This window comes from Micromys minutus (assembly GCF_963924665.1).
Source record: "Micromys minutus genome assembly, chromosome: 29".
Classification (NCBI taxonomy): Eukaryota; Metazoa; Chordata; class Mammalia; order Rodentia; family Muridae; genus Micromys; species Micromys minutus.
In genome coordinates, this window is record NC_137964.1 from 25,478,832 (window position 1) to 25,493,848 (window position 15,017).

Genomic DNA, 15,017 nt, shown 5'->3' on the forward strand with positions numbered 1-15,017 from the left:
ACTCTTGAATTCACAGAGATCCTCTTGCCTCTGCCTCCTAAGTACTGGAATTGAAGGCAGGAGCTGACACGCCTACTCTTCTTTAAAAATATTTTTATATTATCATTGTGCATATGTGATGTGTGAGGAGGGGCGAGTACCACAGTGTGCACACCAAAGTAAGAGGCCAGGTTTTTGTGGGAACCAATCACATCCAAGCTGCTAGGCAATGCGCAGCAGGTGTTTTCTTAACCGGTAGAGCCCCCTCTGGTTCCTAGCTGGGTTTTGGGGACAGGGGGTAGAAGAAAACCCCATGAGGATTGGGAAGGGATTGAGAAAGGGAAGTGGTGAAGAGGGGCTTGCTGGAAGGAAGAAGTGGATTATGACTGGTCCCTTGCCGGTTTCCATTCATTCATTCATTCATTCATTCATTCATTCATTCAGCAACAGTAAATTAAGCATCTTGGTTGTGCTGAGGATACAGGGTCAGGGAACTCTGTTCAATTTATGAGGAGACAGGTGTTAATCCAACAGTGACAGAAATACATGAAAACTGAATTCTAGGGGTGAGGCTACTAACAGAACTGTGAGATCTCTTGGTACTGGTCCGAGATGAATCAGCTGGTAAGGGGCTCTCAGTTGATCCCAGAGCACCCCGATATAGCTAATCTGGCTGGCCAGATCACTTCAAAGATCTCCTGTCTTGGCCTCATGAGGTACTAGAACTACAGACAGGCTTACCACACCCTGGAATTTCTGTGAGTTCTGGGAATCTAAACTCAGGTCTTCATAGCAAGGCACCTTTAGAAACACTGAGTAGTTTCTCTAGTTTTGGGGAGGGTGAGATGAGAGATTCTCAGTATATATAACCCAGGATGGGCTCAAAGCTTATGATCCTTGTGCCTACACAAGTACAGGAGGTTTTGATTACCCTTCAATCCCCACCTCTACCCCCCCCACCAAGATCTTCCAAGTAGAGCAGGATACTTTCATGTTGGCTTCTATTCTGCAAATGCTCCTGCTGTGTGGATAGGAGGTGTGAGGAGGCTGCTCCCTGGCCTACATCTCAGCAGACAAGAAAAAAGGTGATCACACCTGGGCATATATTTAGGGAGGAAAATAGATCGTGCTGGGTAATGTAAATTCATACTAAAGCCTGCCCTGCCTTTCTTAGTGTGTCAGTATAGTCTGTACTTTATAGAAAAAGGTTCCTTTAAATGTGCCCTAAGCACACTTAGGGACTCTTCAATTACCAAAACAATGGGGCATAAATATGTGACTTTCCATGCCCATGTGTCTCAGATGTATTGGTGAGATTGTGTGTTGATCAGATTTCCAGCCTCTTATCAGTGGCCATGGGGACTTATTATATAAGATTTGAACCTTGCTAGGAAGGACGTTGTCACCTTGGAGATAGTCCATTTATTTGACTGAAATGAAGGCTGATTTCAAATGTTCATAAGCAAGGTGGGAAAAAAAAAATCCCACCATGATGGAGTCCTCTGGGAGTAGGGAATGGTTCTGTGGAATTTAATTAAAATGACATTGTTTCTGAAAGCCACGGTGCTTCCTTGCTGGAGGCGTGCAGAATAGACAGCTGATGCCCCTCCTGAATGGAAGGAGGTTTGTCTAGTGGAGGGGACATGTGACAAACATTAAGGCTTTTTTTCCCTGCCACTGGGATTTATACTGCTCCATTGTGGTCAGAGGGGTAGGAATTTTAATAGGTTTCGGTTGAGAATGGAATCCAGGTACCTGAGACTGAGGATATGAAAGACTTGTAGAGGGTGTTAACGTATTAGTTTTGGTGCAATTGGCTACTTTAAGTTAGTCATCACATCACAGTGGTTAAACCAAGGCCCCATCCTCATAAGGAGACAGAAGGGGTGCGCTGGTGAATAAGGAAACCACCCTGTGTTTCTGCTCTTCCTTCCTCTCCCTCTTCTCTACCCAGCAGAGATGCTTTGATTGTGTAGAATTATCCATATTGGAAAAGCCGTCCCTGCACAGCCATGGTACAGGGGAGTACCCCTGACCTAGTTGTTCACTGATAGCCATTACCCCTAACTTTAACATCCTTAAAAAAAAATAACAGAGGTAGGTGTGGTAGCCCATCTGCCATCCCATCGACACTTGAAGGGCAAGAAGAGGACCACTGTGTGTCCAAGTGTAAAACAACCACTTCACACCCACTCCCCCACCTCCCCAAAGCTTAAGACCCCAAAGATGAAGCAGCAGGGATAGTTTTTGCTCAAGGGCTCTTTGGGGCTTAGGTCTAGGCTGTGCTCATCTTAAGGTTAGAGCTTGGTTTAAGGGTCCACTTCTGAAGTGGAGCACTAACTGGGCTGTTGGCCGGAAGTCAGCGGGGGTTGCATTCCTCACCCTGTGGACCACTGCACAAGGCTATTTGAATGTCCCCAGAGAAAGTGCTTCCGGGAAAATCTGAAGAGGATGTAGTGCTCGTCTGACCTAATTTTGAAAGTCGGATCCTATTTCCTTCTTTCATTCATTAGTGCAGCCCACATTCTAAGGGACAGAGGTGTGCGGTTTCTCTTTTGTTTCCTTTTGGAAGGGTGTCGGTCTCTTTGAGACAAGAAAGATCTCACGTAGCCTAGGCTGGCCTTGAAGTCACTGTATAGCCAAGGATGACCTTAGCTTCTGATTCCCCTGCTTCAACCTCTAGGTACAAGCGTGTGACCCCACGTCTTGTTTTTAAATTAAAAATTTTACTTTATGGGAATGTTTTACACACATATACACGCAAATACATAATACACATATATGTATATGTATACACACATGTAGGAAGAACACACATGTATATGTATGCATATATTTTTATATGTATTATATATGTATGTATATATGTATATGCATAGAGTGTGTGTATGTACTATGTGGCTCTGCAGAGGCCAAGAGATAGTATCTGGTCTCCTGGAACTGGAATACCGTTGTCAGCCACCATGTGTGTGCAGGGAACCTAGCTTGGGTCTTCTTTGCCTTTCAGAGCTCTCCAGCGCTCTCCCGATTTTTATATGATGCAAGGGATCGAGCACAGGGCTACATTCCCACTTTCCCTCCCCCTTTGTTTCTGTGATGCGGAGATGAAATTCCAGGGCCCTGCACATGCCAGGCGAGTATTCTCCCACTGAGCTTAGCTCTACCTCTTGAAGAGGGGGAGCTTGAGAGAATTCATAGGGCATGTTTCAAAGTGAAGATTCCGGAAACCCCCAGTTCTGGACAGGCATGCACCTTTCTCACTAAGGATTGGGCATGGTAAGAGTTGGGAATCGTAATGCAAGGGATTAGGGCGTCTCCCCACTCCTCCTGCTGGCCAGGCAGGGCTTTTGGCAGTGAGTGCTGCTGGCAGAATGATAGGCTGTGGGTCGACAGTCAAGGAGCTCAGAATCCCAGCAAAAAAAGGGTTGGGGACTCAAATGAAGCATATGGTTGCAACTCAGATGATTGTAAAGGGAGTACTCCCCTCCCCCGAGATTTGACTGTACATTTCCACTCTACTGAGAAGAAAACCTGGGGGAAGTATTGGGTGGAACACAGGACGGCACCGTCACTGAACACTCAAGCATCCTCTTCTTTGGGAGATTCAGCTTGCTCTGCACCGAGGCTCTGTCTGCCCCCGGGGCTGCCTCTCTCCTGCACTGTGGGAAGACAGGAGTATACAGCGGATGTGACCTGTGGAGTATGATCCCATTTGTGGCCTCTTGGGGAATGGTGTTCTCTGCCTTCCCACCAGGCCCTTTGTACGTTCGTTGCTGCCACACCCTCTTTAAGTTGAGGAGTTTGGGGTTACAAGTACCACCTGTGACTTACTAGGTCGGGAAACTGATGACCATGGATTCCAGACTGGACTCCAGACCTCAGGATTCTTGGCTCTTTTCTTAGCATCTCTACCTGTTGTCCCGTTCTGTAGGGTCACTGCTTGGGTGTCATGTTAGGCACTGGCATACATATACCTCAGCGATACCATTGGCAGGTGTGCTACGTTTTTACAGATCAAGAGACAGTTCAGTGAAGGTGATCTATCGGCTGAGTGGGAAGCAGCGGCTGATGGGCCTTGAAAAGAACTGAGAAGCTGCCCTTTAAAATTTCGTTGTTTTTACGAAGTCTCATGTAGCCCAGGCTGGCTTTGAACTCATCCTCCTGACTCTCTCTTGAAGTGCCTGGGATTTCAGGCACACGTCACCACATCCAGTCAAAGTTCCCTTTGAATTTTTTACATGGTTAAAATATACATGTGGCCAGTGTAGTGGCGTACACAAGTCTTTAAGCCCAGCAGTTGGGAGGCAGATTTCTGTGAGTTTGAGGCCACCTTGGTCTACAGAGTGAATGAATTTCAGGACAACCAAGGCTACATAGTGAGAGCCTAAAAGCCCCCCTAAATATAATGCACATGTAAAAGTAAAAATATTGCTAGCCCAGTAGCCCAAGCATGCACATGAAGAACCAGTTAAAAGCTCCTGACTAACTAGTCCCTAAAGGAATCTACCCAAAGTTCCAACCTGATGAGGATTTTAAGACTGGTGTTGACACTTTCTTTCCACAAATGAATCATCTATGGCCCTTCCATCAGGGAAGAGGTATTTGTCCCCCCCATAAAGTAATCCTCTCCTTTGAGCTGCCTGGTCCAGTTGCCAGGGTGGCTGCCTCTGTCCGCTTTATTTAAAACTCCAAATCAGTTTCTAAGAGTGACAAAAATTCTGGCTCAAGTACACCTCTCCCTGGTGATCTGTGTTCTTACCCAAGATAGGGAACTTTCTTTGGACCTGTTAATTTTACCTTTCAACCGGTAAAACGTCCACCCACCTTAAAAAAAAATCCATCCTGTTAAAGTCTAAGCGTATAGACAGAAAGCTAGAAGGTCATGAGGGAATGCTGGGGTCATTGAACATCTGGAAATGAGTTCGATGTTTGTTGGGGGTGCTGGGGTTGAAGGGTGACAGGGGTTACACTGTCTTACTGGATCAGGAATGCAACCATTTATGGTCCACATTTCAGTTAGAACCTACTTACATCATTGGCTTTCCACAGTGTACAGTGTTTGACCAAAGAATGGAATTTGGTTTCTGCCTCTTCAGAGCCGTACAAACATCTCCTGCCTCCTTGTGGCTTAGGCCACGGTTGGAAGGAGATTTCTTTCTTGACATTCCCCCACTCCCCACCCCCACCCCCACCCCAGGGTAGGACTTGAGTTGAACTTTTTTTGCCTAAAGGCAGTGAGTGATTGAAGTTTGGGTGTAACTTCGAATTTTGGTGCTAGAGTTCAGGCCAGGCAGATCTGGGAGGGACTGGGAGATTCACAGACAGGCGGTAACGAACTCTGGCCACTTGTAAGATAGCGTCTAGGCGAGGCGCTGTGCTCGGAACAGTTGGCTTCCGCATCTGAAATGGTTGGCTTGAGCTCACAGTGTTGTGAAGTTTGGATTGAACAGTGTAGTTTGTAATTAGTAGAAAAGGCTCCTGAGGGGCAGGTAGGGGAAGAGTCTGTCTAGGATGGCCTAGTTGAACTTGAGGTTACCTCCCTCTACAAAACTAGCCAGAGAGAGGAAAGAAATTGCCCAAGGTCACACAGCCATACATATTCTCCAGAAATCTTAGCTCTGGCCCTCCATCCATCTGTGCCTAAGGGTGGATATTTAAGGCAGGTGGCTTTATATTAGGTCACCACCTGGGCAGCAAGGTAGTGTCTACACTCTGGAAAATCCCGACCTAGTGAGTGTCCTCAGGCTACTGCCCGGGAGTGCGGGAGTGGGCTAGGGATCCTGTGTGTGACCGGGAGCTCTTCTCTGTCGCCGCGGCCTCTCCACCTCCCTGGCGGCCTCCGCGCCGTGCGGATGTTCAATTTCAGCGTGGGGATGAGCACAGGCTGCGCCTGTCTCCCCGAGGAAGGAAGGCGGCGCGAGAGGGCCCCAGCGTCCTGGGCTGGGGCCTGGCAGCGCGGTGGAGGGGGCTCGGCTGCCGTCGCCTCACGGGTCTGGCGCGCGTCGAGCCTCTGCGGAAGGGGACGCCAGGGAGCCGCTCCGCCGCCGAGGGTAACCTCCTTTGTGGGGCGGGTGTGGGTGGCCTCCTGCCCGCGGGATGCTCGGCCAGCGACGCTGAGCTGTTCTTTGTGTCTCCCGGGGCGGGTTGGAAGTGTGGGGCGTGTACGTTCGCGCCCGCGCGGCGCCTCCAGCTCGCCACCCGTCACCAGCTTTTCTGGCTCACTGTCAGACCTTTACCCAAAGGGATGTCAATTGGGCCACCTAGGGGAGAGTTTCTGGAAGTTGGAGAGAGAAGGGCAAGGTGGGGCCACCCCACCTCTTCAGACCCCAGGCCGCACCCCAAAGTTGGTGCGGCAGGTGCAGCACCCCTCCCCCCTTATGCCTCTTGCCTCCCTCCATCCCTGGCCTCCAACCGCTGAAAGAACTGAGCCTTTGCGCTACCGATTTTCCGCAATTTCAGCTGCGAAGTTGCAGGGTACACAGGAGCCACCTAGCGTGGGGGGTGGGGTGGGGGTGTCGCGTGCCTGGCTGTCCAGCCTTGCCGTTGCGGAAGCCTGGCTAGCTGGCGGGCTGGCTGTGGCACCAAGCCGAGCCAAGGTGCCCATGTGACTGCGGTGTGCTTGGGAGGAGGAAGCTGTAGAGGTCAGTGCAAAGGCGGCACGCCAGAGCAAGCAAGAGCGAGGAGGGGGCCCCAAGTCAGCGCGGGTGTGAGCCTTGGGGTGGAAAAACCTAGGGTTGCCTTTGGACTGCAGGGGCCAGTATAAAGCCAGTCTGTCACAGCCACTTTGACTTAATAAGGGCGTGTGAGGTGGGAGGCGTGGACCTGACACGGAAAGGAAGGTCCCACTTCAGAGGAGGCTGGTCTGGAAGTAGCGTTCTAGCACACAGTGGGCCCCTGACTGAGGGCAGATCAGACTCAGGCTACACTTGGAGAACTTTCCCGGCTGTGCCGGAAGATCTGAGCTTTTCACGTGAGGGGTTAGGACGGAGGGCTGGAAGATGGGCTAAGTGGGAGTGACCGGTTTGGCTACGCAGCCTCAGGGGGCCTAGAGCTAGACACCCCACCCCTGGTCCTTTCTCCCTGCTGCAGGTACCCCCTCTGGGCGTCCAGCTGCAGGTTGGAGGAAGCAGGTTCTCTTGGCTCCACCCAGCGCACTTAAATTGTTTTCTCTAGTCTGTGTTCAGCTGAGGCCTGGAGGGGGTGGAAACCAAGGTTAGATTTAAAAAGAAAAGAAAAGGAAAAAAAAAAAAAAAAAAAAAAAAAAAAAAAAAAAAAAAAAAAAACCCAAACCGCGAGGAAAAGCTGGATTTAGGGAAATGAGGACTAATATTTTGAAGTGGAGCTTAGAGGAAAGAGGCCAGTGTGGTCCATGAGGTTGGGGTAGGGTAGGTCTTCAGGACCCCCGTTCTTTGGAGGGAAGATTTCTTCCAGTCTTAAGTCAGGGGACCTGTTTGCATTGCTTTGAGTGGGCGGGCCGGCAGGGTGTAGAGCCCCAGTCAGGACTTAAGCAGCCCTAGTGCCAGCTTCGTGACAGTCCTGGGCTGTCAACTACACCCCTCCGATGGGGTTGCTAGGCAGCGGGGCTCTGATGTACGGGGAGGCCTTCTGATTTGTCAGCCTCCTGCAGACACATGGTTAAGGCTCTTTCCAGCCTATCCGGAGGAGGGACTCGGGGCACGCTGCCTGCATATTGCCAAGCCCCGGGTCCACCTGAACGAGAGGTGCAAAAGGCAACCAGAAGGAGGGGGCTCTCAGAGCCCTCCAACCTTCAAGCCAGCTCAGCCCCACACCCCCCATTCTCTCCACTGGGGCTTGCTGCTGGCTCCTCCCTGCAGGTCCCCGCCCCATTCCATCTCTCTTCCCCAAACCACGGAAGAGCAAAGTACAGCAGGGAAAAGAGGTCAGTGGGGTAAATGTGTGCGCGGGCCTCTGGACGTGCCAAGATGAGCAGTAGGGGAGGGGCGGTTGCTCCTTCGTGCCCCTTGGGGTTCTTGTGGGTAGGGGTCAGTGGTAGTGGGGGGAATAACACTATTTTTTGCCAGGCCCGGATTTGGAAGCCAGCGAGGTGCCCTCCTCTCTGACTCAGGTTCTATGCACCCCCTAGGGCTGGAGGTAGCACATTGGGGGTGGGGACAGAAGACTGGTGTGTACCTGCAGGGAAGGTTGGGTTGTCTACCTCCTTTGGTGCTTGTAAGGAAGGGTTGCTGCTGCGGGTTCTTTCTCTTCTTGGACGTGTAACCTGTGATCCAGCTTCTGTCACCAGAGTTCTTCACTCCTCTCTGGTCCCAGGACCTTCTTTTAATCCCTTCACTTAAAAAAAAGAAGAAAGATAAAACAGCTCTGTCGAGATAAAAATCACCTATCATTCACACAGAAAAAGTGTGCAACCCAGTGTTTTCTAGTGTGTTCAAAGAGCGGCGTAACCACATCGTCAGTTTTAGCATCTCTTCATCCTGTTAGAATGAAACCTCATACCCATTAGTGTATTCTTGCCCCAGCCCCCACTCCCAGCCCCCACCCCAACACCAGTCCCAGCCTGGCCTCAGCCCCAGCGCCAGCCCAGCCAGCCCCTGACCATCTGTCTGTGGGCTTCCTCTTTGGAGTTTCTTACCTGGGACGTTTCATATAACGCAGAATCACACCGAGTGGAATTTCTAGCCTCGTTGCACCAAGCCACTGTATCATTTTACTTTATCTGTGCAACCCTCAACTGCACAGGGGCTCATCCGCAAGGGGCTGGGATCTTCTGCATTCTTACCCATTTCTCTCAGTACTGTGCGCCTCATTCCTGGCCAGACTACTGGTTGAATGCATGAGATGAATGGGGACTGGTAATTGGCAAACTACGCAGGTGGTTTACTACTGAATTCCAGGGGGCCCAGCTGCTACAAAGGGGGCTGGCAGCTAGGGAGAACTGAAGCTATCAGAGCCACAGAGCCTGGATGGAACAGAAAGGAAGCCTCGGAGGTGGGTGGGGGTGGGGTAAGGGTCGAAACTGATAGCCTCCTGTTGGTTGCCATTTCTCTTGGGAACCTGAAAGCCAAGACGCTGTGTGTGAACATCTGTGATGGGTGACCCATGCTTGAGATTTGTCACCTGATCCCAGGGGCATCCCCCAGGAGGGAAACTCCACTTTGATTTCATTTCGGTTTTTAAAAAATAGAGGAGGAAATTCCCCATCTGCCACCTTTATAGAAGGGTGTCAGGTCAGGTGGCTCTGAAGCAGTTGCCTGCCTCCTGTGATTTGGGGTTGACTTTCGTTTTCTGTCCCCCCCCCCCACCTCAGGTACTGTCTGATGAGCGTGAAGGGCTGTTTCACTGACTTCCACATTGACTTTGGAGGCACCTCCGTGTGGTATCATGTTTTCCGCGGTGGGAAGGTGAGTGAGTGCTCCTTGTACCTCTAGGTTTTTTACACATGGAGAGTCTCGATATTTCCTTTCTTTACTTCTCTCCCCTTTGCTCAGTAACTTGGGGCCACTTTATCCCCTGGGACCACCTCCTGGCTCTCTGTCTCCTACCGGAGGGGAGGGTCACCTAGTCACAGCTCCTTGCACTGTTTTAAGCTCTCAGGAGGCTCCAGCATAAGGTTCCTCAGCTTCGGGTCAGATTCGCTCCCAGGTCTTTTAACTTCAAAGCAGGAGGCGGCCACCGCCTGCCTCTGAGCCAGACATTTTGCCACCAGGGTTAGATAGAACATTACTCTGAAAAGGAAGTGGTAGGGTATACTTTCAGGGTACCTGTGCTGTGTTTGCTTTGGTGTCTGAAGTCCCTGCGTGGATGACGGTGCTTCTTGAGAATATGCCCATGTGTGCCTGGTTCATCTGGGTCCTAATGTACCTTCGTTCGAAACGACAGTGTTGGGAGAGATTCTGGGAGGAAGTCAAGCCACTTGATTCCAGATGTTTTTTTCCTCCTCCAAAGTGAGCGCAGGCTGAATTTATTTATTGGGCAAGTTTATCGTATTCTCCCCCCCACCTCCCCCCACTTCCCAGACAAGCCTGTGGCTTAGGAGAAAAAAAATATTCTACCCAGTACAGAAAGCATTCCTGCTGTGGTATTCTGCTGGAATGGAGATACCCCAAAGGTAGCCAGAAACCCACCCCCACCTCCCCACATCCCGCTTTTAGCCCTGCTTGGGGAGCCCAGACAGATTTGCCACCCTCCATGTCCCTCCCCAAGTGGGTGGGGCTCTTTTGGGTTTGTTCCAAGCCTGGAAGAAATCAGAGATTCCGGCTTAACTGCCTCCTTTTGCTCCCAAGATCTTTTGGCTGATCCCTCCAACCCTGCACAACTTGGCTCTATATGAAGAGTGGGTGCTGTCTGGCAAACAGAGTGACATCTTTCTGGGAGACCGTGTGGAACGCTGCCAAAGAATTGAGCTGAAGCAAGGCTACACATTTTTCATCCCTTCTGGTAGGTTTCTGGGTGGTCAACGACTGATTCCCCCAAAATTTGGAGCTGCTTCTTGCAGCCCTGTGGTCTTGGCCAGAGTTGGAGACCGAGTGAGGATTTCTGCGGGCTTTGGGCTCAGATGAGCCATTGGTGTGCCCTGAGGGGAGCAAGTCTCAGGCTCCAGAGAAAGCCTATAACCTGAGTAACCATACCTGTGGAGATGCTTCAGGTCCTTCCTTCCTCTCGGGACATCTGAAGAGTAGCAGTTCTCAACCTGAGGGTTGTGACTTTTTTGGAGGTCAAATGAACCTTCACAAGGGTCTCATTTCTGAAACCCTGCATATCAAGTACTTATATTATGATTCACAACAGTAGCAACATTACAGTTGTGAAATAGCAATAAAAATAATTTTATGGTTGAGGCTCACCACAACATATGAATGGATCACAACACCAGGAAGACCGAGAACCGCTGCTCTGGAGGTTTCTGTGGGAATGCGACGTAGTCCTTAGGTACTGTTTGCATCGCTCCCAGACTTGGATGGAAGCGTGGAGACAGACAGGGGACTTTTAGCTGTAGACCAAGTTACTAACAGATTGGCCAGTGATGTGGGGAGCAGGGAGTTCCATGTTAGGCTGCATTAACAAAATCATTCTACCCAAGATGTAATAGTCTGTACCAATACACACACACACACACACACACACACACACACACACACACACGCGCGCGCGCGCGCAATGAGATACACACAGACACACAGGGAGATACAGTGAGACACAGACACACACACACAGTAAGATACAGATACACACACAGTGAGACACACACATACTCAGGTCAAGTCCACATGTTGCATACCTCGTGGTAATTAGACTTTGGAAGATATGTCAACCAGAGGACAGACTAGCAGGTAACAGTCAAATGAGAGGAATCTGAAGGGGAATTGTGGGAGTTGTGACTGGTCGGGTAAAGGAGGTTGGTTCTAGTATGACTTGTGGGTACCATACCCAGTCTCTAGATCAGGAATAAGACCTAGTTCAAGCCAGCTGTTGGTAGTACATGCCTGTAATCCCAACACTCAGGGAGGCAGAGGCAGTCAGATCTCTTGAGTTCAAGGCCAGCCTGGTCTACAGAGCTAGTTCCAGGGCTACAAAGAGTGACTCTTATGTGGAAAAATAAAACAAACAAAAAAGACTTGGTACAGTGTAATACTATATAAAGAGTTGCTACATTGTATCATTTATATAGAGAAAAGAAATAGGGTCTTTGTACAGTCATTACAGAAACATTTTCCCCCTGGACATTTATGACTTGTAGATGGTTGAATGTATGTATATAAGCAGTATCCTTTTGGCTGGACAGATAGAAATATGTGTCAAAGAAAGAGTGACACTTGAAGCCTGATAGTTGTGCATCTGAAAATATACCGACACCTTTTATTTTTTTAATTTGTTGCTGCTAGGCAACATTAAAAAGATAGGAATTTTGTTTTATTTTCGTATATGTTTTGTGCACATGTCAGGAGGTTGAGTTTGGAGGCCATAAGACAGCTTGTGGGAATTGGTTTTCTGTTCCCACCAGGTGGGTCCTAGTGATCAAACTCAGTTTATCATCTTTGGTGGCAAGTACACTTACCTGTCGAGCCATCTTGCTAGTCCCAAGATTTAAATTTTATTCAATAGACCTAGGTGAATACGTTATATAGGTCTTTCAACTCCTGGTCCTCTTGCCTCTACTTTGAAAGTGCTTGGGATTACAGGCATGTGGCATCATATCTAGTTTTAGACATTTGATATATAACCACAGTGGGGTAGAACTAAATATATACATTAATATATTCCTTCATAGTGAGTTTTTTTGTTTGTGTGTGTGTGTGTGTGTGTGTGTGTGTGTGTGTCTGTTTATATGTGTGACTGTTTGGCTGTCTGCCTTTATTGAGAAACCCAGGTTTCATCTCCTGGGTAAGTGGCCTACCAAATAAACTATAACACTTCAAACACACCCTAGTGACTTTGGACATGTTTTCTACTGCCCTAAGCCCTAAGTGTCCTGTTTCTGTCCAGTGTTTGTAGGATGCTAGTGGGTTAGAATGGTTCAGTGTGTTTTACCTTCTGTGTCTGAGTGCAGAGGAGTTGGAGGCTGGCTTCTTTCCAGTCTATTCCTTGACAGGCCAGGAAAGCTCCATGAAGGTCTTTGAAGATGATCCAGGCTGGCTTTAAACTGGTTCTGAGATTAAAGCACTTCACCTAGCAAATGTTCTTAGAGCCACACTGGTTTCTGACAATGAGGGAGGGGCTGAGGAGATGTCGGACATGCTCCCCCACTCTTGGCTGCGTTTCCACCCAGGTGGCAATTAAAGTGTTTTATTGCCAGTATGGGGACCCTGTTAGGTAGACCTGAGGGTGGCAGTGTCTGAGTATTTTGCAGTCAAGAGACGTAGGCTGCCCTTAATGCATTCCCTATCTTTGCCTTGGAATAAGAACCATCCTGTGGAAGCCACTTTCTGCTGAGGCAGGAGGAGGCTACTCTGGGTTGCCGAATGTTACTCGTGTCAAGAAACAATTTTCCACGGTGTGGTGGCTCACATCTTTAATCCCAGCCCTTGGAGGCAGAGGAAGATGAATTTCTCTGAGTTCAAAGCTGTGCTGGTCTACGTAGGTGTTAAAGGCCCGCCAATGCTGACCAGTGTGACCCTGTTTTTTTTTAAAAAAAAAAAAAAATCAAAATGAGAGACACAACCACCCAGTGAGGCCAACAAGTCAGTAATGGTGAATCTGAGCTCTTTTTGGTATAACACGATTGGGCCTTTGGTGGTCTGTCCACTGTAAAATCGGTACAGAACAGAGTAGTGGGTAAACCGCAGAGGGGGCTGGAAATTTGGCAGTTACTGCTTAGCTTTGGCGCTTCAGGACCAGGTAATATTGGGGCCTGACTTGTCTATCTGTCTCCATATGTTGCTAGGAGGAAAGCAATTTCGGGTTCTCAGGTAGAACAGCTCCCATTTTTAACATGAGGTAGCTTAACATACCTGCCCTTGGGTCAGATGCAGTTTGTAGTTTGCTGGCCAGCACCCACAGTGGCCAGGGGGTGGGGCACCCATGGAATTTGTGAGGTCATCTCTACAGCAACTGCAAAAATGGAGGCAGATGTGCCAAGGGGCTTGTAGCCTGCATTCTGAGTGCTGGGGTTGTGGATGAGATTCCTTGTGACTCCTTTGTTCTTGGCCCCTCAAGTCCCAGAAATCACCCAGTGGGTTTTGTGGGTCACTGTGTTTCCTTTCGTGTCTGCATCAGTCCCTGGTTGCTTGGCCCGAATATAAGCTGCTTATTGCCTTCACATTGCTCGTGGCAGGTGCTGTGACCTCTCCTGCCCAGTTACAGTTCCAGCCTTCCCAGAATCCTCTTGTGGGAGAATGCGGAGAGATGGGCTTTTGAATGCCATGGTTTCCCTTCCTGTTTTCTCCAAAGGGCATCACTGGGACAGGGAAGCAGATGTGAGCAGGGCTGGACAGGAACTCAGCAGCCATCTTAATCCAAGGCAGTCTGCCTGATCCAGCTGTGATTCCCTAGGATGTGAAGGAAAGTTGGTAGAACCTTCTAGCATCCCTTGAACATCTGGCATACAGATTCCTTGTCTGCTTCCAGTGGCACCTGTCTTCTGTTCACACTCTGTTCACATGCCAAGGTGAACGACGTGAGTCTAGTGAGCCTCCATATTTGCCTGCAGGAGAGTCTGGGTTAATCCGTACGTGTTAACGTACGTCCCATCCTTATCCAAACCGATGTCGATAGTGACTGCTTGTAGCTTGAGTTCTTGCTCACCAGGTTCCCCCACAAGGAAGGTAATAGTCTTCGGTCGGGCACAGAACAGGGATGTCTTTGTGGGGAGAGTCTGAAACCAGAGCTCCATAAGCTCAGGTTTAGGTAGAGGGAACAGACACCATGACCAGGGTAGTTCTTTATAAGAACATTTAACTGGGGCTAACTTACAGGTTCAGAGGGTCAGCCCATTGTCATCAAGGCAGGAGCATGGCAGCATCCAGGCAGGCATGGTGCCGGAGGAGCTGAGAGTTCTACATCTGCATCCGAAGGCTGCTAGTGGAAGACTGACTTCCAGGCAGCTAGGATGAGAGTCTTAAAGCTCACACCCACAGTGACACACCTACTGCAACAGGCCACGCCTCCTAATAGTGGCACTCCCCAGGCCAAGCATGTTCAAACCAGGACAGGTGGCCACGTGAAGTGTAGGAACAAGACACCCTCAGCCCAGTCTGAGGAGGTGTTGTTTCAGGATGGGTTGTGGTACTGTCAGCGGGAGCAGACTCATGTGGTGGCTCCGTTCACCGCAGTGTGTGTTGGTCATGACTCTGAGGACTCCTGGGAGAGAGCTGGAGCTGTTTGGGCTCAGGCCTGGGCAGGGAGTTAGTTTGGGTTTTAGAACTTCGAGAGAAAGGGTGTCCCATCTGTTCCTGCTTGCTCTCTCCCCTGTGCTGACCCTCTTCTGTCTTCCACTCTTGACTTTTCCCACCGCTGTCCTTGTCACTGCTGCCCTCATCCCTATTGTCTCAAGGTATTCCTCGGTGGCTTCTCTGTATGTTCCCATGCCCGTCCCTGGGCCTCTGCGGCAATGTAGAGCTGCT

The 15,017-nt window shown here is 49.6% G+C and overlaps 1 protein-coding gene across 3 annotated transcripts in view; it reads left to right on the forward strand.

Annotated features, from left to right (window-relative positions):
* KDM2B (lysine demethylase 2B) overlaps positions 1-15,017 on the forward strand; it is a 110,728-nt gene that overhangs the window by 29,399 nt on the left and 66,312 nt on the right. For all 3 annotated transcript variants that reach the window (XM_080940445.1, XM_080940446.1, XM_080940447.1), the window contains exons 7-8: positions 9,266-9,359; positions 10,242-10,395. In XM_080940445.1, coding sequence (XP_080796571.1) covers positions 9,266-9,359; positions 10,242-10,395 — 248 coding nt within the window. The remainder of the gene's footprint in view (positions 1-9,265; positions 9,360-10,241; positions 10,396-15,017) is intronic.